Source organism: Microtus oregoni, unplaced genomic scaffold (genome assembly GCF_018167655.1).
Source record: "Microtus oregoni isolate MIOR12 unplaced genomic scaffold, Mior012 000017F_ref0000208, whole genome shotgun sequence".
Taxonomy (NCBI): Eukaryota; Metazoa; Chordata; class Mammalia; order Rodentia; family Cricetidae; genus Microtus; species Microtus oregoni.
The window spans coordinates 2,061,672-2,087,675 of NW_024543076.1; the positions used below are offsets into that span (position 1 = coordinate 2,061,672).

Here is a 26,004-nt window from a genome sequence, read left to right on the forward strand (position 1 = left end):
GGAAGGACAGGTCTGTGTTGGCTCACAGTTTGAGGGTACTGTCTGTCATGGTGGGGAACCCACAGCAGCAGGAGCTCGAGGCATCTGCTCATGGGCCCACAATCAGAAAGGAGACAGAGAGGAATGCTGGGGCTCAGGTCACTTTCCCTTTTAATTCAGCCCAGAATCCCAGCCAGCGTAGTGGTGCCTCCGCTACTCAGGGGCATTTAGGTCAAATCCTCCCACTTTAGTTAACTTAATCTGGATAATGCCTTATAGGCTTGCCCAGAGGCTGGTCTCTTCTGTCATCCTATGACACTAACAATTAACACTACCTCCCCCAAAGCCTGTGTATAAAGTCAGCAGAAAGGACCTGTGTGGTTAGATGGTGGTGGTGACCCTAAGTCCACCCCGCAGACTCAGACTAAGTCTGCTGTCAGAGGTTCTCTGGGAACTAGAATGCTTACCTTCTCGGCTACTAGAGACCTCACCCAGGAACGAGACCCTATTTATCTCTCCCTACTGGCACAATGGGTGGGTGTCTTATTTGTATCTGGTGTAGTTTGGAAAGATGGCACAAAGCCCCAGGTCAAGTACCCGCATGTGTCCCACCCCGAGGTGAGCTCACTCTCAGGCATGGGGCAGAAAGGGAGCCAGCAACATAAAAAGACCTGGTAATGAAGGGCAAAGTGCAGCCCACATGGAGGCCCCTGCATTCACCCACATGGAGGCCCCTGCATTCACCCACATGGCCTATGGTGGGCTCGGGACTGTCCCATGGGTGACTATACTCCTGATCACTGAGTGGCCTTCTAGATCCTCAGTCTGCTAGCCCTGCAGAAATACATCCACGCCCTGCTGCCTCCGGCCGGGCCCGCCCAAACTCAGAAGGTGGCCCCAGTCAGCTCCGTTACACACAAGCTGATCTTGTACAACTTTGAAGATTTTCTTCTCCTTTCCTATGCAAAGTTTCAGTTTTCCAGTAAATAGTAATTAAAACCAACATACACAGAGACAACAATGCCACATTTTAATTTATTTATTGCGGCTGACTGCATCGCCAGCCTCCTATCAAAATCCCTTTGTTTCCTCGTGTAACGCTCTGCATCAGTGATCTGGCTCGCTGTGTGGCTTTGTGTTCCCTCTGCTTCTGGAGAAGGTGGGTGATGGCGTGTGGGCGTAGGGTCACAGTTCTGTACCGTGTTTAATGTTTTGGCTCAGGATGGTGGGCGGTCCTGTTCCCCCTCCTATTGAAAAGCTATCACCTCCCACTTCTTCTTTCTCCATCTCCTCCTCATCCCTCCCCTTCCTCCACAAAGCCTCTCTGACCTCCAGTCCACTTCAGAGGTGACCGCCGCCATGGCCTGGCTCTGTGACATCCTCACACCCTCCGATGTTACCAGCAGCACATGCTGGGCCCTGCTGTCCTCTGCCACACACCCTCCCCTCCCCAGATTGTGGCTCTTCCTCCTCAGAGAGTATTTCTGGAGGCTTCCTTGTCTGTGTCATCACCCAGGTGGCTTTAGAGACCAAAGATGATTAGGATGCTTGTTGCTACTTCATTCTTGATACTCGGTCCCTAGATGCCTGGGCACAAGGAAGCGTGTGGATAGCGGCTCCGTGCTGGCTCCTCCTCGGCACGTCTCGTGATGCTGAGCAGGTGATGTGCGTTCTAGACCTTGTATCTCTGAACCTGTAGAGCGGAGACATGGGAAGTGACATGATGTGGGGGGCATGAGTCAGGTTTGGCACACCCCCCAGCAAGCCTCAGGAATGGAGAGCTGTTGTGATCCGCGAGTGTGTCCTCTGTGCCCTAGTAGACACTCAGTCCTTGTGTACGGTCCCCAGCATGTCATGTGTCACCACCCAGTTCCCGGTTTAAGGATTAGGTTTAGTGCTCTGTTAGCGTGTGTGGAACCAAGTACCTCTGTAAGTGTGTGTTTTACAGCATATGAGGGTATTGGGGTGGACTGTCCTGAATCCTGGTCCCACAGAATTGTTGTGTGGGCTCAGACTAGCTAGACTCCTTGGGTTTCCTGGCAGAGCATTGCACCATTTGGCCCAGTTGGCTACACAATCCCTTCTTGACTGAACTGACTTTTCCTTGGATGTGGGTCACAGTGATAGGGCACCCATGGGGGTGGCCACAGTAGCTATGGTTGAGAAGACAAATCAGCACTGAGCAGCGTAGAATGCCCGACCTCCCTGTGGAGGACTTGTGCCACCTGCTTTGAAAAGAAGAGCTATAGGTTCCCCACCCATATCTTGATCAGGATGCCAAGGCGGACATCCCACCTGCTGCCTCCTGAGGGAAACCGATCTCAGCAGAACCCATGAAAACAAACCTCCCACCATGGAGGCCAGTGCCTTGCAAAATGCACGCAAGGATGGAGACTGATGGTGGCAGGGTTGGCAAGTCTGGTTGTCATGCCAACGGATTGTCCTGAAATAGCAAGCAAGAGCAAGGGGCGGGTCCCCATATGGTCCTGTCGTGTCCACACTGCCCTTTCCTTCAGTGTTGCTCCCGAAACTGGTGCAGGCTTACATAGGAATGAAATGGGAGATGGGGGTTCCTAGGGTGACCCCTCTCACTTGTCTTAATTGGCACTGTACAGATGTGAGTGGGGAGGGTGCAGTGAGTCACACCCCAAGGCCTAGTGGTGACTCCTCCTTTCTCCCATGGGGCCGTGCAGTAAACACTGACTTATCATCCAGGGTTCCAGGACCAGGAGGTCCTGAGACAATCACTGGAAGAGCCTGCCATGTTCAAGCACTCCTAGAGTAAAGCTCACCCCCAAGCATTGAATGAATGAACTCTTTTAACCCTCAATCAACCATATGAGGTACATATTTATAATCCTTGAGGTGGTCAGGCACCGAAGCAGGGAGCCTCAAAAGTCTGCCACAGTTGTTCCGCTGGAGGAATTGAACTCAGAGACTTGCCTCAGAGCCTGGTTCTTCCCCCCATGGAGTGTGAGAGAGATAAAGACTGTCATGCTGTATCCTCCGGGGAGGACATCCCGCTCAGACAGTCTGGAGAAAGAGCAAACACAGAGTCAACCAGTTGCCATAGCAGAAGCCACACGCTTTCTTAGGAGTTTAGGGATCTGGGACCGAGTGAAGCCGGTATGGAGCCTAGGGGGAGTCCACGGGTGCCAGGAACCTGGGGTGTACCCCCATGGCCTGCTGTGTGGGCTCTGGGCATCTCTTCCTTCTCAGCAGCTCTTCGTCACTAGCTCAGGCTTCCAGGCTCCTTGTTCAGGTTCAGTGCACAGAGAGCAATCCGTTCGGCGCGCCTGTGTAATAGTGAGTTGGTTCTAGTTCCAATTTTCCTTACTGTTGCGCTGAAGTCTAGTTTGACAACTGCTCTCCCCACCTGGAGGAGTCAAAGAGTGTTGTTCCTGTGCTCCCAGCCCCAGAGGACATGGGAGGAACTGATGGCTCCCCATCCTTCACGTGGTGGAACAGACCCCACGACTTGTGTTGATAGACTGTGGTAAATACATACAGGACTTAGCATCTTAGCTATTTTTGAGTATAAATTCAGTGGCACTCCAACACACCCCTGTGTCATGACGTCACCATCTGTCCCTTCAACTCTGCCATCTTTCCATCAGAAACTCCACTCTTGAAGGTTTCTCAACTTGGAAAGCCTGGGTGCGATTGGGCTTGTGCAGATCTTCCCTTTTGTATTTATCCTATTGCACTTCCTGCTCGTTTTTCTTTCTTTCTCCCCCCCCCCACTCCCATTAAGTTGTAAGAATTAGTGATTTGTTTCAAAGCTCAGCAATGGATATTGAACCTAAGAAGAAAACCATGCAACAGTTTCAGAGTAAAGTTGATACTCAGGGAAACACTGTTATTTTCTGTAAAATGAGGAAATCCTGGTGTGGCCGCTTATTCCCTTGGAGAGTTTATGAAGGCATGGTTTCTTTGCCTTCAGCTGTGGCAAAGGCCCAGGAGGCTATGGTGGGTGTTTATGGAGTAGAGTTCCGGGTAAGAGGACCATTGGTGGTCCACACAGTGTTACTTTTCCCCTGAGTCTGAGTCCTTCAAGATGAGACCCAAGACCTAGTTTTGAAAGTGGTTCTGGCAGAATCATTCTACCACATTCATGGAAACTTCCAGAATTCTTGGAGCTCAGAGAACACCATAGGCTACCTGAGACAAGGATCCTGAGACTCAGTGATGAGAAACACTTACCCCAACAGATGACAGATTCGTCCCCCAACAGCATCTGTCTTTAGGTCAGGCAACAGCAGTCCCTCAATGTCTGGATCCTCTTGGGTCATGAAAGTTCTTATAAATTCACCAAATTGACGGTCTGCATCTGAGGAAGAGAAGTTTCTGAGACTTTCTGTCGCATGCTCATAAGGGGTACATCCTATCTAGGAGGTGTCATTAGGTCGGGGTTGGCATGCTGCCACTCACAGACTCAGACCAAGCCACAGTTCTGGTGCCTGGGACTTGTTATGAAGGCTCTAAGACCTCCCCACCCCACAGGCCCTCCCATCTGAGTTCACACTTGAGTTCATATTCAAGTTCACGTGCGAATGCACACCTGAGTCCTCATGTGAGCACACACCTGGCTCTCACCTGAATGCCCACCATCTTGCATGACTTTACATCTGCGTCCTGTTGGGCTGTTCTGCACCAGGTAGGTGAGCCACCTATGGGGGGCTCCAGCCTCCAGATGGGGCAATTCTGAGCAACCGTTTTCATCAGCCTTCTTTTGGCTTAGACACCTCCATTAGGAGCCAGCTCTCCCCAGATCATCAGGGTCTGTAAAGTTGCTTTAACTAGGGATGACAGCAGTGGAGGTGGTTTAATAGTAACTGACTGTTATCACTCATTCACCAGAGTGCTCCCAAGCCCTCCTCCCCAGAGCTGCCTTCCGTTCTATTCCCTTGCACACGTGCCTTGTAGGGGCCCCAGCCACTCACCACCCCATCTGGGCGGAGAAAGAATGTCATAAAGTGAGCCTGGGCACCCGTGTTGCTGGCTCCTTGCCCTCCCTTCAGTTTACTTTGCCTTCTTGCTCCCCACCCTGTTACACCCACGTCACTAGCTCCTCTATGATCTACCACCCACTCACTCTTTACTGTCCTGCTCATTGAGCTCCCTCCACTACTGGAATGACTGGCCACTCAGTGTCCCTGGGACTGAAAACAGTGCCTGTAGGAAGAGCTACACTAACACCATGAATTCTTGCAGTGTGAATGAAGGATGGAACGAATGTCTTCCTCACTGTGGGCTGTCCTCTCTGCCTTCCCATCTGGATGGCCTTTTGAGCATCCAAACCCAGCACAAGCAGCAGCACCTTTGGCTGCATGAAGTCCTCCCTCATTCCTAGCTCTGGCCCAGGAGCCTCCTTGAGGCCCCGCATTTGCCCATTCATGATGTACCTTCCTATCCACTATCATATTGATGTATATGGTACCCCCAAAAAGTATCCCTTGAGATCTTCACCCCCAAGACAATGGCCTTAGAACGTAGTGCCTCAGGGAGGTGATTAGATCATAAGGGCAGAGTCCTCATGATGGAATCTGTATCCTTATAAAATAGGCTCAATGGAACTTGCTCTCACCACAAGAGTCTGAGACAAGAAGCCACTGTCTTTGAACCAGGAACTGGAGCCTTCAGGAAACAATGAATCTCTTTTATCTTGGACTCTGTAGACTCAGAAGTGGGAAAGGAGTGTCTGTGGTCCATATGTCGCCCCGTCCGTGGTATTTTATCCCAGTACCTATAAACAAAGACACTGCACTATGCTGTGGCTGCCCCCTTGGCTCCTTTGGTCCCATGCACTTGTGAAGACAGGCTCTGACTTCTTCCCTCTGTTTGCCCAAATCCTGACAGAGCTTGCTGGAAGGAGCTCCTTTGTTGATTTCTAATTCATCAAACTGAGTAAACACAGCACTCATGGCTGGCTGAGCTACCGGGCTGGCTCCACATATCCCTCCGATGGGTTGGCCTTCTGCACTGATTGACTTCCCATTGATGTAACAAAATGCCGGATGCGGGCTACTTATAAACTAGAGAAGTGTTTCTAGCACATAGTTTTGGAGACTCACAGTTCAAGTTAATTCAAGAGCCTGGTACATTGGTTTGGCCTCTGAGGAAAGGGGAAGATGGCAGCACACTGAAATGCGTGTATTTGGGAGCCAAGGGTCCCACTTCAGCCCTGAGCAGAGAGCAGGGATGAGCCCAAACCCACCAATTCTTGCCTCAGTTACTTTTTCCACTGCTGCATCCAAATACCGTCAAAAGCAATTTAAAGGAGTTTGGGCTTATTTTTGGTTCGTTGCTTGAGGGGATATGATCAGTCATGGTTGGAGGAAGGGTCAGCATGGCAAGGGTGTGAGGCACCCACAGTCAGTGTGCTGGTTTGTTTTGGCCAACTTGACACAAATCTAGGTATATCTGGGCAGAGAGAATCTCAATCGAAGCCTTGCTTTCATCAGATTGGCTTATAGGCCGATGACATAATAGTGATGCCCAGAGATGAATGATTGATGGTCACAGGGAAATGTGGCACTCACCCAGCCCTAGTCCATGAAGCTGTCCCAGCCGGAAGACAAGTGAGGCGCATAAAGAACTGTCTCTGGGACTAGGGATGCATGGTTGCATGCGGGAGCGGCAGTCTACCTCCCATAGCAACCACCCTTGGTCTTCAAGCAGGTGCCTAGCAAATGTTCAAGCAGGAATCCTGGGCTTCTGGGTGAACCACGGGAACAGCTCCTAGTGATGGCTGGGCTTCAAGATGTAGCTTCCCAAGGTGGCGGGCAGAGGTGTGGGCCAGTCTAACCCACTTTGTGGTATCCCCAGGGCCCAAAGTACCCTCTTCTTCAGTTCCTGATGACCCAGAACTCACAGGTTCTGTTGGAGAAGTTGGGATTTCTCCCTCTCTCCAAGTCTCCCTTCCCGTCTCTCCCCTCAGCTGTCTGCTTTAGACAGATGTGCTCCTCTCCTGCTGGTCTCACCTGCCTCCCCTCCTTCATTACGGCCTTCACACATCTGCCTGGGTCCTCTTCCCCGCCCTCAACTCTGGTGACATCACTGCCAGAGTGGAGCAATTTAAGAACATCCAGAGCTTAATAGACAGAGAGATTTTCTGTTTGAGATGATGGAGAGTTCTGGAAATAGATAGTGGCCGTGGTTGCATAACATTGAGTGCACTTAATGCCACAGAACCGGCCACTTACAATGATTAAAATGCTAAGAACAAGGCCTGGAGAACAAGGGGAGCCCCTGGCCTGTGCTGCAAGCCTGGCAAGTGTGGCTCAGAAGTCTATCCCTTTCCACTTACCCAGTGAGCACCCCAACACAGGCCCATCACACTACTCTAGCCTTACCTCCACAGTTCCTGTCTCTGCCTCTCCTCATAGCTTCTCAGGATTAGCAATCTGGCTGGAATACACTTCCACGCCGTGCTCCCGCAGAGCTCCCCCATTCTCTCACTGTACCCCACCTGGGGCAGCTTTAAATAGCCGTTTGTTCCGAAGAGCTTATGGTTCAGAGTATGATGGACTACTCTGAATACAGACTTCATGACTCTCCCTCCTTGTGACCTTGAGCTTGTCAGCGAAGCTCCCGAACCTCTATTTCCTCCTCTGTTAAGTGAGGGCTAAAAGGGTCATTGCAAATATTGAACAAGATACATTATGAATAGCAAATGAGATAATGCATGGGAAGACTTCAGCATGGCGCCTGGCATGCAGGTCAATGCTAAGGAAGAGCTGTGCATGAATTGAGTCAAAACTCAGCTCTGAACAGAAACCAAACTGCTTAGGCTGGAGGGGCCCCAGGAAGGAGCAGGACCCTCATCTGTGGGCTTGCTGGTACCTGCTTCTCCATTCCCTATGACTGGGGTGTAAGCTGCTCTCTAGCCCCTTACGTGGGTGTGGCTATGCATCTCACCACCCTGTCTGGTCAGAGGTTGCATTCAAGGGCTTGCTGAGCCTCTGCATGCTCGTCACCTTCTCCTTGGGCAACCAGCAGGGTGCAAGATGGTGTCTGTTCCATTAGGTGGACAGAGTATCTATGATGTGTCAAGTCTCTTTGATGAGGAAGAAATCAGCTTCTCCCAGAAGACTCATTTAGGTGATGGTGGTGGTGGTGGTGGTGGTGTGTGTGTTAGAGGGGAAGGAGTTTGTTGCCACAACATAGCCCAGCTTTCTTCACTGACATATCCACTAACTCCTATTAAAGGGCAGACGAGGCAGGTCGCAGAGGGAAGCAAGGTAGGTCTAGAACCCTGTGCTGATGTAGTATGGCATACTCTGTTCTTGTGCCTTCATCTTTTACCTTCCCATCCCTGGGCTCCTGCGTGTTTGAATGCATTTCATGGATAGCATGAGCCACTCGAGCCCACAGCGTCTGGTAGTGCCCAGGTTCCCTGATGATAAGTGTCTCTTCCAAGGCGCTGGGCCGTATTCTCACCAAGCCACTGGCCAGCTCCTCTTACCCAGACTACCATTCCCAGCTGACCTCTTTCCTCCTCGATACCATCCCACTGAGTGACAGCTGCCATTGGTGGGTACGTGAGGCAAGCATGGCTCCCCTCAGCCACCTCCAATTCTTGCTCTCCACTGGCCTGTTCCTTCCAAAAAGAAAGAAAACAGTACCTGCTTGCAGTTCACTGGCTAGGTGCTGGTTCAAGCCTACCTCACCCCAGCCACCCTATTTCCTGCCACACCCCTTCCTTCTCTCTTCCATATTCCTGCAGGCCCTGCCCCTTCCCACTGCCAGGCCTTTGATCTTGTGAGTAACCTGGCTTGGTGTTCCTTCCTACCATACCACCCTTTGCCTATTTTCAAGCCTCAGCTGAGATGCCACCTCCTCCAAGAAATCCCAGCAGACTGTTCCAGTGATTTATTTATTTATTTATTTATTTATTCATTTATTGATTGCCCCTTGCGTCTCTGCAATCTTTCCCACGCTGTCCTGCCTCATATGTGGGCTTTTTTTTTTTTTTTTGAATGTGTCCTCTCTTGCTAGCCAGAGCTATAGTAATATTTTCTGCATCCCCCAAACCTGGTTCAGTCTGTCCCCTCATCATGCACTGGTCTGGGAAGAGACACAAGAATGTTCTATAAGTCCTTATTGAAATCTCCATTATGTTACTTATCACAGTTCCCTCAAATATGCCCATATCTTTCACTCCCTATAGATTGCAAGTACCCTGATGACAGGGCCATGTCCTTCTTAGCTCCTCCCTCAGGCCCCCGTGCGCCCCTCAGCGCTGGAGATGATCCGGTGGCACACAGCAGGAGTTTGGTCCCTCTTTTGCAGGTGACCTGAGGGCCCCCCATCCCTAGGGAAAGGGCTGAAAATGCCTGATATTTGCACAGACATGCAGGAAGGAACAGCCCCTCCTGACAGGCAGCCCAGGCAAGCTCAGCGCTTGTGACCCTGACTTTTTAAAAATGTCACACCTGCATATGCAGCGAGATTTATCGACAGCTAATTAGGGAACGCAGTTTGTATCTACCAAGCTCTGAAAAACATTTTGTAAACCAGGTAATTGGCTTTCCCTGTGCCGAGGGGAGCTGGGCGGTGGGGCTCCATCCTTCTCATGTAACTTCCGTCTGCAGCTGGCCAAGAATTCAGAGTGACAGCTTCAGGGGAGAATACAGAAACGCCAGTGGTGCAGTCTTCCAGGTGGACAGCTGGTCAGGGGGCTCTGCTCAGCGGCTGTGTGAGCCTCTCCTGCTCTTCCTTGGCAACCGGTGGCATCCAAGATGGTGGCCGTTCCTTCTTGACTGAGAAGCAGATGGCCGGTCCACCACCCTGAGGATGGGGTGTGAAAAACTCAAGCTGGCTATAGTTAATAAGCTCTTGGGACAGAGCTCTGGAGGCGACTACTTTTATTTCAGGGTGTTCACACCAACGGAGAAGGAATCAATTTCACAGCAACGGCTCTGTTCATCCAGCATGCCTGAGACTCCTGGGCAGGACCAGGTCCTTCCTAGACGAAGGGAGAGTGAGATGGTACACTCCAGCACACAGCAGGCTTCTTTAATACTGTCCTTTAGCCTCCTGCTGATGTCAGCATCCTGAATGATAGTGAATGTTTGCTTTTTAAGAGCAAGGCAAACTTTCTGACTTCCTGCCATTTCCCCAAATCCTTCTTTGTCTATCCGTAATGTCTTTTCGCTTTCTCTAATACTTTATCAGATGTGCTGAATTTCTTTAAAGAGATATGGCAGGCCCTTAAAGAAGCTTAGTATTGGTCCATATGATCTGACTGGCTGACCACACCCTATGCTCTAGAGAATCTGTAGTTTTTAAGGTCCTTTCTTGTTTGTGCCACAGCCAAGTGCAGGAAAATAAAACAATGAGAAATAGAATCGTCTCTGGGGTGGGGGATGTTCAGCCAGAGTCATGGGTTCTGGAGAGATGCCTGTGGTGGGAGGCGGAGAGCAAGAACAGACAGGTAAGGAGGGCTAGACCTTCAGGACTAGAAACCCTGAAGATGGGGACTAGAAAGAGAAACTTGGACTGCAGTACTGCCCCCGAGAAAGTTCCAGACAGACCAGCGAAGCTCAAATACTGCCCACGGGAGACTCCTGCACTGGCCAGACATGTGGGGCTCTGTGTTCTGTTATGATGCCTACTCCGTGTAGTGGGTGCTCTCAGAAAGAGAGTGGCCTCATCTCCAAAGTTAAGGAGGACTCTTAAGGCTCAGTCCCTGGAGGTTGTCAGGGCTGCCTCCCCTCCTGTCCACTGGTCTTTCTACGACTCCATCCCAGGCGCACCTCTTCTTCTAAGTCCTTGGATTCTTCCTCGCTCACACTTTGGCTCACTCCGGCATGGTGCACTTCTTGCCTTTGCTCACGTTCCGTGACTAAAACTCACACTCAGTAGGCCAGGGGACCTGGGGACTGTGGTCTCCCTTTGTGCTTTAGATGAAGAGGGTAAGAACACTGACACCATGAAGCATGTGTTCAGGAATGCCACCCCTTAGGCAGCTGACCGGCTTCTCTGACACTTGGTTTCCTCATCTATAAGAATAATGATACTTACAGGATATGATCTTATGGCCAGTTGTGAGGTGTCGTTGAGACCGTATATGAAGCATTTAGGATAGCTAGGCACAAATAATTGCTATGTAAAGGCTGCCCGTGATGTGATTTGTTATTGTTCTTTGTTTCAAATGTAACATGCCAGTAACCCTTTACTGAGTATCTATTCTGCTCAAGGGTGCGTGAGCTCGCACTTTCCTAGACAGCTCCTAGTCTTTAGTGGATGGCCAGAAAGTGTTTGAATGAATTACTTGCAATCGCAAGTCAATACAGCGTGTGCTCTGCTCAGCTGCCCATGACACTGTGCTAATTTTTAACGTCACTTAGCAATGATAAGGATGAAGTCCTGTCCTTGGGTTCAGAAAGCCAACGGCAGAAGACCAGGAAAGAGACAGGAGTGGCTGAGAAAGCTTCCTAGTTTGGAAATGTCTTTCTTGGGGCTGGGGACATAACCCAGTTCAGAGAGTGACTGTCTAGCATTCATAAGGCATTGGGCTAGTTCCCCAGTAGGGCATAAACCAGGTGTGCTGGTGCAAGCATGCAGTCCTAGCACTGGGGAGGCAGAAGCAGGAGGATCAGAAGTGCAGGGTTTTCCTTAGCCAGCCCGATGGGCTACATATGACCCTGTCTCAAAGTGGGGGAACTTTCAGTCTATATAAAAGTCATAGGTGCTTTTAAAAAAAAGTTCAAGCGAAACAAACAAATACCAACGGGAAAAATAAGATAAAAGTCACCCCAAATCTTACTGTATTTAGCATCACCTGACCGCCGTTCTTGACATCTCTCTGTGTATTAAAGTAGAGGGGGGGCATGAAGAATTTAGGACATGAGGTCTTTACTGTAGCCTGCTACACTAGGGTTACTGCTTCTGCATCCGCCTGTCAAAGAGGAAGAATGCAAAGTAGAAGGAATTGCATTAAGCAATTTTGCCAGCACCACTCTAACATTTGTTTCTGGCTTTGCTCTCGGAGAGTCGCAGAAGATTCTGGAAAGCGGTGAGGTTAGACTCTGGGCTTTTCAACTCGTTCATATTTAGACGGTATCGATTAAAGGCCACCTATGATAGAAGGGGAAATTAACCAGCTTCCAATTCCATTCTTGTCTCCTCCTTCTAAAGTTCACTTTCCGAGTGTCCTCCCTTCATGTCATGTGGGTCCAGCTCAGCATCACTATCTTATCACAAGCCGCATCCCTCAAATTTACTTCTTCATTTCTCTTCTGATTGGCTGGACTTTGTCTTGGAGTTTCCCTGTCCCCTGCCACCATGAAGGTGTATGCAACCTTTCCTGACTGTGAGTCCTGCATGACACAGCACAGGGCTGCAGTCCGCGGCACAGAGGAAGGCAGTCGCAGGATGCAGGAGGTGATGTTTCATTCAGCTTGGCGATGTGGCTGGAAGGGCTCTGAATAAATCAATAGGGGAAAGACAAACAACCCAATAAAAATCTGGGCAAAGTCACCCGCGTGGAAGAGGAAGCTCAGACAGCCCATAAACACAGGAAAGGATGCCTTAGCTCCCCGGTAGTCAGGAACGCATGCACTCAAGTGAGACAGCAGATACCCACAGACTGGCAAAATTGGAAGCTGGCACGGATGTAGCTGTGAGGTGTCTCAGCTACTGCTGTGGGGAATGTCGATGGCTCACTGAGAGAGTGGGGCATGCCCTATGAGTCAACAGTTCCATTTCCAGGTTTGTGCCATGGAGAATACTCCATCTTTGCCAGGATCTATGCATGGGAAGTCTAGCTGTCCTGCCTGGAACAACCAAGGCACTGAGAACACCTCAAGGGTCATAGTTAGCTTCAGCTATGAACTTGACACAAACCGGAGTCACCTGGGGAGAGAAAACCTCCACGGAGGAATCGTCTAGATCAGATTGGCCTAGAGCCAAGTCCAATGAGGCATTTGTTTAAAAAATTGCTAATTGGTGGAAGAGTGCCAAGCCCTCTGTGGGCGGTGCCATCCCTCAGTGGGCTAAGGCTGTATAAGCAAGCCAGTAATCCGTATTCTCCATGGCGTTTACTTCAAGCTTCTGTGTTGTCTTCCTCGGATGCTGATTGTAACCTGTTAACCTGTTAGTGAAAATCAATTCTTTCCTCCCCACATTACGTTGGTCAGTGTTTTTCACAGCAACAGAAGCACACTGGGACACCAAGTATCCTTGGACAGAGGAGTTAACAGAGAGGGTGGTGTATTCAGAAGACCTCAGCCAGCCACACACGTTGCAAAAACGTAACATGGAGCCAGAAGGGCCTGCTTTTGGAGTAACACAGAGTGATCCCAGTTACACAGTTAAACTAAATGGTGCGGAGTGGGGGAAGCTAAAAGGCAAGCTAGGACAGGTCCACGCAAGTGCCCCAAGGGCCCCCTTGGGTGAGGAAGGGTGTATGCAAGAGCGGTACAGGACTCCACCCAAATTGGATATTAGATGCGGTGTATTTCATAAGTAGGAATTACTTTTCATTTTCTTATCTTATTAGTGTGTGTGTTATGACCACTGGTGTCTGTGTGTGTGGTTCACACGTGGCGGTCGGAGGGCAGCTGTGAGGGGTGAGTTCCCTCCGCCTGCTGTGTGTTCCAGGGACTGAACTCAGCCTGTCCGGCTAGCACATGGAGTGGCTTTAGCTGCTGAGCCATGTTGCTGGCCCAGGAAACTTTTTTCTATTTTTTTACACACCGATCTCAGTTCTCCCTCCCTCCTCTCCTCCCATTCCTCCCGCTCCTCCCCCTTCCCCCCACCCCACCCCTCATCCTCTCCTCAGGGAGGTTAAGACCTCCCCTGGGAGGTCAACTAAGTCTGTCCCTGTCACCTGTAGAGGCAGGACCAAGGCCCTCCTCTCGCCGTGCCTAGGCTGAGCAAGGTTTCTCTCCATAGAGAATGGGCTCCAGAAAGTCAGTTCACGCATTACAGTTAGATCCTGTCCCACTGCCAGTGGCCCCATATACTGCCCAAGACACACCATTGTCACCTGTATTTAGGTGGTCCAGGAATTTTTATTTAAAACAAAAGTGTTCTGAAATCACATTGCCTAGAATTGAATTCTTGCCATTTATGTGACCTTGAATAAATTATTTAACCTTTGGGAGCCTCAGCTTCTCTACCTGTAAAATGGAAATGGAAATAGAACTGACATTAGCAATACTATAAGGCATAAAAATCACCTACAATTCTTAATACTGAGTCTAACACACACAGTCAGGGTGCAATACACAGTAGCCGGCATTCTTTTCTGTTCTGCTTTGCTTTGGAGTTTAGAGTCTTTGTATGTAGCTCAAGTGTAGAGTGCTGGGATTACAGGCATGAACCATCATAACCGCAGCTAGTATTGTTTTCTGTCAGGCAGATGGAGGTATTTGGAAGACCACTGTAGGCTCCACAACTCCCAAACACTTGTGCTCCGAAGCCTGCCCAGAGACTAACACAGACAGAAGCATCATCTGTAAGGAGTGATTAGCGGAGCCAAGGGTGATTTAGCCTGAAGGCATCTCTGAGAAACACAGGCTGAGTTGAGGTATCTGGAGGGCTCTCCTGAGGTGGAGGACCATGCTTGTTCAATGAGGCTACAGAGCTGGGGTGAGCAAAATGTGGCTCCAAGGGCCATATCCAGCTGCTGCAGCTTTTAAAAAGAAAGTTTGATTGGTTCGCAGCCCCCGCTCCTTCATGTATTATCTGCCACTGTTCACACTACAGTGGCAGGGATGAGTAGCTGCTCAGGCCCATTGAAGATGAAGATGCTCGCCATCTGGTCCTTTATGGGACTTTGGGATGGAAGATGCAAAAGAAACAGTGGTTTCCAGGCCAACCTCAGGGAGAACTCTATCAGAAGAGTCCCTGGCCCTGGAGGGACATTAGCAGGCACGGCTGCTCTGGAGAGCGGGTTGGACACATTTGCTTTTAAGGTCTCCTTCCAGTCTAACATTCTGTGGGAAAATAATTCCCAGTTTCCAATGGGTTGTTATTAATTCTGACATTTTTCTTGGCATTTTTTTAAAAGGAAAAAAATTTTCACTCCCAGCATCATTTTCTTTGAAAGTCTCAAGTCAAAGAAATATTTTAATCCTTTAAAAATGAGATTTAAAAGAAAATGGAACTCATTCTGGGGTCTTAACTTTTTCATTGAGAGAGAGAGAGAGAGAGAGAGAGAGAGAGAGAGAGAGAGATTGATTTTCATGGCTGTTGGATCTATTCCCATCTATAGCGCTAAATTTTAAGAGCCCGTGTGTGTGCTGGTGATTTCTCCAAGGCAGGTTCTCACGGGCATAGAGAAGCTGTTGGGGCCAAGACAGAGCATTAGAATGCGGGTGGCAGTCATTGGCAGGACTGTGGTCCTGTTTCCAGCTGTGCATGGCAGTGTGAGCTATGAGTAAGCAGTGGGGCTACTTCCCATGTGCCGGGCAGGTAGTGACCATGCCAACACTCAGAATGCCCTCTTGAAGTGCATGAAGGATGGTCTAGTGGTGGTGGGGGTGCAGAACAAAGAGGCACCCACCTCTTCCAAGACACGGAGCTCCCTTCTAGAGGTCTGAGTGCAACGTTTTAAAAGCCAAATGATTGAAAGACACCTTCCACATAACTTCTCATAATCATTGGTTCAGTGAATGGCTCTTTAAAAGGGTCAGACAGATGCCATACATAGGGTATCAAAAAGCTTCCAGCATTTTGCTGGCTTCTGCAGGGGCAGTCCCTAAGAGCGGATGATAATCAACAGAGCTTTGGGGACCATCTCCAAGGGCAGGCTTTAGGAAGGGGGAAAATGTGTACTCCACGTGAAGCTGACTTCCACCTGAGCTGGAAGGACAAATCTGGGCAATGTGTCTGGGGAAGTGTCCCCAAGGCCTCCCTCGGGAGTTGCTTGGAGAAATTCCTCATGTTTCAGTGAACTGGCCATTGAGCAAATTGATACTCAGCAGGTGACCTGTCGGTGAATCACTCTGGTGTGCACCAGCCACCTTGTCCACGACAGAGTCCTGAGGCCACACAGGAAAGCTACACTTTGGGAAGGGCCTCTGGGATTCTCTCTTTCCTCAGCTTCAAACATCAATTGCTTTCAGCACGCTAAGTTTCTGGAGGCTCGGGCAACGTGTAGCACAGACTCAGAGGCTATCTCAGAATGCAGAGGAAGTTCAGAACCCATTCTACCCCAAGACAGCTCTGTTGTATGTGGAACAAATGTGGAGAGATTCTGGCCGCAGGGAAAGGAGGAAGTCCACAGCAGCTTCTAAATCAGTGCAGTTCTGCTGGGCCCAGGTCCCTGCTGGAATGAGGTCGAAGCCCCAAGCTGATCCAGCAGTGGTCAGCTGGAAAGTCCACCTTCTTGGGATCTTAAATGTCAGCTAAGAAGATTCAGAATCAGAATTTAGGATTAGGGAGGGTAGCTTTAAAGTAGTACAGTAGTCAGCCGAGCCCGGGGGCACGAGCCTGTAATTTCCGCGTGTGGGAGAATCAAGGTGAAGCCACCCTGGCACACATCTGGAATTCTATGCCAGCCTGTGCTATGTAGTGAGACACTTACTCAAGAAAGGAAAAAGAAGGCCAATAAGATGGCTTGACGGGTAAAGGTGCTTGCCACCAAGCCCGAAGAGCTGAGTTCAATTCCCAGAACCCACATAAAGATGGGTGAATAGCACTGACTCCACATGCCATGACATGCTATATCCCTCCACCCCAAGAGAAAAAAAAAACGAAGAGAAAAATAGAGGCTGGGAGGTTGCTCAGTCGGAAAAGTACCTGTTAAGCACGCCTGAGGCCCGAGTTCAGATCCCCAGCACCCACTCACACAGAAGTCTGCCACAGTGGCATGTGTCTGGGACAGTAGTACTGAGAGGGAGGGCTGGGAAGAGACAGGTAGATCTATGGAGCTCCCTGGCCGGCCAAACTAGCTAACTGTTAGCTCCAGGTTTAATGAGAGGCTCTATTTAAAAACATAATTAGAGTTTATCCTAGCTATTTTCCTGCTTCTGTGATATATACCATGATCAAAAGCAGCTTGGGGAGAAAGGGGTTAATCTGGCTTCCAGGTCGTTATAGTCCCCCATCCACAGAAGGGAGGCAGAAACTGACATAGTTATGGAGGAACACTGCGTACTGGCTGCCTCTGAGGCTTACAGTCATCTACATTCCTCACACAGCCCAGGACCACCTGCTCAGAGTTGGCACTGCCCACAGTGGACCAGACTCTTCCTCGTCAAAAGCAGTCAGGAAAATGCCCCTGCAGACGTGCCTACAAGCCAATCTGATGGAGGCAGTTCCTCAACTAAGCATGACCCTTCCCAGATATCTCTAGCTTGTGTCAAGTTGACAGAAATTAACTCGCACAGAGAGAAATAGGGCAAGGACAGATGTTAACATCTAGCCTACACACACACACACACACACACACACACACACACACACACACACACACGTGCGTACATGTATTCGCATGCATGCATACAAATGCATGTACACAAATTAGCTACACTGTGCACACGGGGTGTGGAGGAAGGGGTGCGAGAAAGGCAAAGATTCCTTTGGGTGGCTTTTAGCACTCCTGTCAGGAGGAAGGGTCTTAGTCTCTAGCAGGTGAATTCTGCTTTCGGCCAAGAGCTCTGACACAGAGGAGGGCCCGGCTTGCAGCACAGTCTGGGAGAAATGGTCTTTTTTGAACACACCTTTACCTTCTCTTTACTTGCTAAGTTCATTAATTATTAGAAACCTCTAAACTGGGAATCAGAAGTCCCCTCCTAACCCTGACGAGATGGAGGAGAGACCCTCCTCTTCGGCCCTCAGCTTCCCCTGCAACAGGAGCAGTGCAAGGGGGGCGGGTACATTACATCACCTGGATTCACACATAAACTAGTGGACTGCGGACAAAGGCTAAGGAGGGCACAGGGATCTTTATTTTGCAACATCAGCACATTCGAAACAAGACCTCCCACTACCTGTTACTTTATATAGAAAACAGCTTTGGCACCGTGTAGACCAGGAAGCACCTGGCCTATACACATGACGCCAGTTCTTTAGACGCACTACACCAATCTTGTTTTGCTCATTCTACCTGAAGGCATTAGCTTCTTGTCTGGCTGCAACAGAACACCACGACCATGGTGGTTCAAACCTCACTCATCTCCTGGCTCACAGGCCTGCGGGCATGGCATAGCTCTGAGAAGTCCTGTGCTTGGAACTTTCTGTAACGTCATCAGGCTGAGTCTTTATTTTCATGTATTTATTTATTTTGGTTGTACTAGGAGTTGTACTCAAGACCTTGCACAGGCTAAGAAAGCACTCTATGCCTGGACTAGATCCTCAGCCCTTTACAATCTGTTTGGCTAGTTTAGACAGGCTAAGTTGCCCAAACAGGTTATGAACTTGTGGTCTTGCTGCCTCCACCTCCCCACTGACTGTGACTCCACGCAGGTACCAAATGCAGGGCTGGATCTGAATACAATGACTAGAGGAGGGTCTGCTTCGATGCCATCTTCAATTCCTGGCAGAATCTGAAATTATTAAACATGTTTTTTAAAATTGTCTGTGTCTGCATGAGTTCCTATGTGTGTGTATGTATGTATGTGCGCTGTGCACATGCCTTGTGTTTATGTCGGCCAGTAGAGGGTGCTGTGAACCACCCAATGTGGTGTTGGGAACCGAACCTGGGTCCTCTGCAAGAGCAGCAAGCTCTCTTAAAGGCTGAGCCACCTTTCCAGCCTAGGACTGAGGTTCTTGCCATTGCAGGACCAAGCCCTCCTCTCCTTGACACCTGGTCCTCTTCACCTCTAAACCGCAATGACGCAAAGATGCTGCCACGCTTCCAATCTCTAATTTCCCTGTTGCTCTCAGCCAAAGATCTCTGCTGTCAAGGGCTTGTGGGATTACGGCGAGTTCACGTGGATCTTAATTTAAGGTCAGCTAATTAGTACCTCAATTACATGAGCAAAATCACGTCTGCCAGGAAATGATATTCCTGGGAGTAACACTCCAGAGTGAAGGCCTTTGAAGCCAAAACCCTTCCTGCCATTTCCTAGTCTGGTGAAAATTGAGGCAGGCAAACACTCGGTGACCTTGGGAGAGTCTTCCAGCTGCAATAACGGGTTGTCAGATGCACCGAAATTTGTGAGCTGACCAAGCCAGGAGCTGTGTGTCTGGGAGCAGCCAGCCCTGTTGCTAATGCAGCGTCTTGGGCAGATAGGTGATGTTGCTAAGCAAACAAGTATGAAAAGCTCTTTGTCCTTAGTATTGTTTTCGCGTGGCTCTGACGATAGATCGCGTGGCACTGCACTGTAATTGTCATTAGAGGAGAACACAGAAAATCCCTTTCAGATATGTATTCAAGCCAGAAATGGCTCGGGAAATCAGGGCAGATAAATGAACCCTGAGCTGCTGTGTCTACACACTTCTGCTCTGCAGAGGGTGGGGCGCCCTCAGTGGCCGAGTGGAGTCAGCTAGTTAGCTCAGGACCCCGAAAAACACAAAGGGGGAGATTTCCTCTCCATCGTTGCCTAACTTCTTCCCTTTCTCTCCCTCCCCTCTTCTTTCTTGATTGCTCCCCCCAAATTAGTCCACTTGTTTATTGTTTGTTTGTTTATATACCAGGGTGTCTGGGACCCCAGACTGGCCTTAAACTCACTGTGTAGCAAGTCCCCAACCAAGCTCGGGATTTCAGAGGAGCAGCACCCCAGCCGGTTATGCAGTAGCAAGGCTTGAACCAAGGCCTCTTGCATGTCAGGCAAGGACTCTACCAACTGAGTTACATCTCCAGCCCAAAATCAAATGAAGACGTGAAAGTTGAATTCTCTAAGTTATCTACAGGTTACAGTCCAAACTCCCCCTTCTCACTCACCCAAGGGGGCAGTGAGGGTCCACCCTCCCTCTTCTCCAGGGCTCGAGTCCTCTTCAGTCAGTGTGTGTGTGCGTGTATGCATACGCACATGAGTGCACAGGACTGGGTTATTTCTCTTTCCCGATTCCCTTCTTGCGATTTTTCTGACCCTGCACCATATGCTGCCTTCTCTCAGAGCATCCCCATGGCTCTCCTTGAGTCTGTGAACTGATCTGCCCCTAAGTGCTATCCACCACACAAAGTGGACACCACACAGCCCAACTCACAGCCTCTGAGGTCTGAGGCCAGAGTTTCTGGACGGGGTTATCCTCCATGTTAACACCTGCTCTACCCCTACGATGGCCACTTACAGGAGCCATGGGAATAAGCGAGAAGAAAGGAGACGAAGGACAGTGGACAGACAGTGGAGAGATAGGGTGGGTGTGGTGGTTCAGGCCCATTGTCGCAGCTTCTCTTCTCAGGAGGCTGAAGCAGTAGGACCAGCCTGGACAACTCAGGGAGGCTCAGGCACAGAGCGGAGCCTAAAGGGGGTCGTGGTGTAGTTCACTGGTCTAGTGTGTGCAAAGCCCTGGGGACAATCCCTGAGAGTGCCAAAAGGCAAAGGAGACAGGTGTGCAAGCAGAAAGCAGCGGGGATAATCCAGGGCTCCCCACACTTACTCTGTCCTCATGGAATCCAGACTGAAGTCCTGAGCAGACCACGGTGAAGACCATGCCCTCTGGTCAGCATCCAGACAGACAAACAAAATATAGGATGATTATTGAAAAACGTGTGTGTGTGTGTGTGTGTGTGTGTGTGTGTGTGTGTGTATATATATATATATATATATATATATATATATATATATAATGACTGTTAGAGGCCAACCTTTGATACAGCAACGTGGTATCATCCAAAAGTTCACACTGCAGAACACCCCCCAAAGAATCACAAAGCAATCTCATAATGTTTTAATTAAACCTATGATTTGATGTTGGATTTGATTCATAGCTATCGTGGGCTGGGCGGGGCCTCAGAGTCACCGGTTGAACATACTGGTGGTGTGGGCTGGGTACCATTGGTTGGGAGGCCCGATTGATGAGAGGTCAGCTGGAAATATGTTTCGGGCATTGGAAGCGACAGGTGCAGTAACCCAGAGGCCGGAAAGAGATGCCTTTTATTTCAGGGATCTAGAGGAGTGCTGGGGAGGCCTGGCTGGGTGAGCAGCAGGGAGGGAGGAGTATGGCATCCTGAGAAGTAGAGATCTCGCTGTGACGAGAATTGCGAACATTCTCCCAGCCTTGTGAATAGCACAGAGAAGTGGCTCTGTGGTTCTTTCCACGAGTACCCGAGTGTTTTCTAACTGCCCTGCTGGAGGGTCATCTGGCTGGAGGAATGGATGCCTGCCAGTTGACTGGGGCCCAGATCTTCACAGGTCCCAACAGCTAGTACCATGCCCTGGTTTTCAAAGATTTTTTTTTAATCTATAAATGTGATAGCTTTCTTTTAATCCGTAAAAACTATTTTATATTTATAAGTATTTTGTTTGCGTGTATATCTGAGCACCATGTGCCTGTGGAAGCCAGAAGATAGTGTTGAGTGTTGGATCCCTTGAAACTAGAGTTATAGACAGCTGTGAGCCGCCATGTGGGTGCTGGGAATTGAACCCTGGTCCTCTGGAAGAACAGACAGTGCTCTTAAGCGGTGTGCATAGGCTCCGTTGTCACGGGGAGAGGGGTTCTTCTTCTTTTGAGACTTTCACCCTGGTAGACCTCTCACCTCTAAGAGCAGGGAAGACAGTGGGGTGAGAAGGAGGAATCCATGTTTCTCGGAGCACAAGGAGGCAGCTGAGGTGATGTGCTTTGCTGAGCTCCAGGCTGAGAGGCTTCCTCTGTTCACCGGGAGCTGACCACTTCTGGGAGGGAAAGCTGGAAGGGAAGAGGGGGCCATAAGGATTGCTGCCACGTTTTTCCTCTTGTCTCTTCCTCCTTGGGGTGCCCTGGTATGTGTCCTTGGCCAGGTTTTCTTTCTAGTCCTGAGCAGAGCCGTGCCCTTAGCAACCATCTCCGGGCTGAGCACGGAATGGCAAGTTTGCGCTGCTGAATTCTCCTCTCGAGATGCGCAGCATCTTTTCTCTCCAGCCCCGCCCCCGTCTTCCTGTGCAGTGAGACAAGTGTACACCACATCAAGTTGCCATTTTTTGTTTTTTTTTTTTTTGTTCTAGTGTCTTGTGACATTCAGTGCATTCACATTGTCACAGCATTCGTCTCCAGACCTTTGCCATAGTCCCACACTCAAGCCCTCGGCATACTGAGCAGTGATCTCCGCTCCTGACTCTCTTTGCCCCACCCCCAAACCACAATTGTAATTCCCGCTTCTATGAATTTGCCCACTCAAGGTACTTCAAGTGAGTAGAATCATTCAGTAACCGGCCTGTTGGAAATGAAGGTATTTTAAAGAGACACTTTTGTTCCTCAATCTGACTATCAGACTATTGAAATAACAGAGGCCAAAGTAATGGGGCTCCCCCAGGAATCTCATGCCAGGAGGAGGAAGAGATTGAGAGCTTGCTGGCAGTTAGAAGAGGAGCTTGTCTCAGAAAAGAGATGTCACAGTTCTAGAAACTTGTTAGACCACCTTGCAGGGTGAGATGGAAGCCCAGACAACTGTAGATCGGTGCTGGGTGGGACCACACCATGAGCAGACTGCTTAGATGCGCCCATCCCCATTGCTCTAGTTAACCTTCAGTCTCAGTTCAGGACTCTAAAGATGAACTGGGGGGATCACTGGCTCCCTTTCTCCTACTTTCCAGTGTGGCCGCATCAGATGAATCTTCTTTTACTGCATTTTGCCATTAATTTGGCTGTATCGTGCATCCGAATGTCTTCCCTCTTTAAGGCTGAATGATATTCCACAGGGGCACATACCACAGTCTGTGTGTTCCTGTGTTTGTTGATGGACTTTGTGATGCTTCTGCCTTTGGGCTGTTGTGGGACTGGTCCTGCTCTGAACACGGGGTGCAGATATCTTTGAGTCCTTCCTCTCAGTGCTTTAGGGTTCCCATCTAGAAATAGAGTTATTGTACCATATGGTAATTCTTCTTTGACTCTTGGGGATAGACATACTGTTTTCCTAAGTGTAACTGTTTCATGTCATTACCGCTAGTGTACGGAGCTTGCGGTTTCTTCACGTCCTGTCAACACTTGTCCTGGGCTGTTTTCACAATAGCCAGAGTGTGGCCTCATCTTTTAAAATGTGGAAAGGCCGCTGTGGAGGGAGTGGTTTTCCTCTGTGTGTAAAGGCTGGGGGCTGGGTTTTAAGGGAGCTTAGAGAAGATCTGGGATGTGGTACCCAACACCTCCCTAAGCTCAGGGCCTGGGCTTGGGGCTGGATGGAATGGCCCACCCTGGGCAAACTGCGGCCTAAGGGTTTCCCATGATGGCAGGTTGACTGTCTGACCCCACTATGGGGCTTTTTTGGCTTAGAACCTGTGTCTAATTTGGGCCTTGCTCTTTCTTTGTTTCTCCCCAGTGTGACAATGCAAAGGGCCTGAAAGCCTTCTATGATGCAATAAAGTACGGGCCAAACCATTTGATGGTGTTTGGAGGCGTCTGTCCATCTGTCACGTCCATCATCGCCGAGTCCCTCCAAGGCTGGAATCTGGTGCAGGTAAGGCGGGAGCCCCCAACCCCACTCACAGGGGCATTGTCTTTGTGGGCTGCAAGACGTAGGAGGATTGGGCCATGCATAATATGGTTCCTAAGCTGCATAGCCACCATTGCCCTCACTCCCGACCCCTGCCTGGCCTGTCCATCTACTGAACATACAAGGGTCCTTAAACTGTGTGTCTGAAGCCACGGTGCTGCTGACTCCCTAGCCAGACATTTGGGTCCATAAAATTCTATAAATTTACCTATGCAGATAATCCTCTCTCTGCTCCTGTCACCTACTCCACAGTGCTGCTCTTAGACAGCTCCATGCCTCAGGTAGCACTGGGTTAGTACCACCCCCACACAGTCCTGCCCCCATCAGGTAGCACCATCACCATCCTCCAGACAGTAACAACCCCACATGAACCCAGGGCTGCCTCCGAGTCCATCCACTGTACCATATGTCAGATGCCCCCAGCCTTTCCTTACCGGACACTGAAGTTCTCCTTTGACCAGCGAGACTGCCCTTTTCTTCATTAAACCATTCCTAGGCTTCTGGCCAGGTATTGGCTTTTTTTTTTTTTACGATGGCTGAATTTTACACCATTGTTTGTTTCCGTGGCGTATAGTTGGTTGTAGGTGAGGCCCAACAGTGAGAGATGTTACTTGGAAAAGGAAAGAAAAAGTAGAGAAAGATATGGTCATGAGGATGAGTGGTGGTGACCCATGTGCATTCCATCCATCCATCCATCTCTTATCTATTTATCCCTCCATCAGTCCATCATTTATTCACCCCTCCATCAATCCATCTATCCATCATCCATCCAGCTACCCATCTACCCATCTCTCCATCTATCCATCTATCCATCTATCCTCTGTTTACCCATCCATCCATCATCTATCCATCATCCGTCCAGCTACCCATCTACCCATCTCTCCATCTATCCATTCATCTACCCATCCACTTACCATCTATCTTTCTTCATTTCAACCAACCAAGAAATGTTTGGAGCAACTTCCTTTCTGCTTGGAATTCCGGTAGGCACTGGGGATGTAGAACTGAAGGGTGGAAATGGTCCTTGACATGTCAGAGCTGCTTGCATACTAAGAAGAGGCCAAGCAATAAGCAAGGAAGTAACCGTAATCCTAAGGGTTGTCCCTGCAGCCTGCCATGCACCAGACACTGTTCTGAGCCATAATGTGCCTTAATTCAGTCTTCATTATTGGTCTGTTGTCATCTCCATTTTATGTATAAGAAAACTGAGACATCTAGGGGCTCCAGAGCTTGCCTGAGGACTCACAGCTAATGAGTTGTGAGACCAAATTTAAATTCAACTAGGCCGGCCATTGAAATGAGGTTGTTGGAAGAAGACAGAGCTGTGCTCAAAATAAGCAGGGGTTAAATAGTGACTCTGTGGGCCCTCGGCAAAGGCCTCTGGGAGACGGTGATACTGAATCTGCGATCTGAAGGGTAGGGAAGGGCGGCTGGGAGAAGTGCCATCGCTGTCCTTGAGGCGGGATGGCAAATTCAGACAGGCAGCCAGTAACGAGGAAGAGTCTCCATGTCTGGGGACAGAAGTCAGGGCTCAGGGGCTGCAGCGCTGGGGCTGAGCAGTCAAGACAGTGACATTGCACCAACGGGAATCTTTCCTGAGTCCCTGAAATTTGTCTGCCTTGGGTACTTTAGATAGAGTCCAAGTTTTCGAGAGAGGAGATGAGATACTAGTCACGGTAGAGGCGTGGTGCGGTACTGGTGGCCCGCGGAGCGGGGCTCACATGAGCTTTCCCGGCAGGTGACAGAGTTACTGCTGAGACCCGAGAATGTGACAACAGATGGTGATACAGAGACAACCACTGCTGGAGGAATACAATATCAGGAGGTGGGAATGTGGGTGGGCTTGGGTAGCTATGCTCCTTCATACGGCTAAGTGTGGGCCTGAGCAACAGGAGTGGAGGCTAGAAACACCAAACCTCATAGCATCCAGGGAGCTAGAACAGGGCAGGGTGTGTGAGAGCCTGCCTTTAAGCCCCAGGGTGTCCCCAGCTGTTAGAAACCTAGGCCCAGTCCCTTGCCTTTTCTGAACTTCGCTCTTGATCGCAGGAGGCTTCATAAACACAGAGCCAAGGGCAGAGGACAGCTAGGCTGAAGACCACAAAGCCTCCACAGAGAGCCCATGGTAACTGTGGCCGTGGCTATAGGACCACATTGGGCGTGCGAGCCTGCCAGCTCTGTCTCCCCCTCCCTCTTTCGAATTTGCTGTGCATCTGTGACCAGCTTCTTGGATGGCACTCAAATGCAGTCCACCACTTTCCAGGTTCAAAGACTAGGTTCAGGGGCTCTGGTGGGATGCAGAAGTGTAGGAGCCTAGACACTGGGATGTGGGCTGTGCTGGACAGATCTGCGTGCTTCAGTGAGTAGGGAGGCAGAATGGTAGACTAAGCCCAAGGGAGTCATTCTTCTCTTGCCTTGTGGAGTCTCAGTGTGGGAAGGAAGGCAGAGCTGGATCCTGGTGGGAGTGGCCTGCTAGCCTGGAAATCTTCCTCTCTCCTTCA

The 26,004-nt window shown here is 49.8% G+C and overlaps 1 protein-coding gene across 1 annotated transcript in view; it reads left to right on the forward strand.

Annotated features, from left to right (window-relative positions):
- Gabbr2 (gamma-aminobutyric acid type B receptor subunit 2) overlaps positions 1 to 26,004 on the forward strand; it is a 343,001-nt gene that overhangs the window by 98,057 nt on the left and 218,940 nt on the right. The window contains exon 2 of the mRNA XM_041667549.1: positions 23,333 to 23,470. Within this exon, the coding sequence (XP_041523483.1) occupies positions 23,333 to 23,470 (138 nt within the window). The remainder of the gene's footprint in view (positions 1 to 23,332; positions 23,471 to 26,004) is intronic.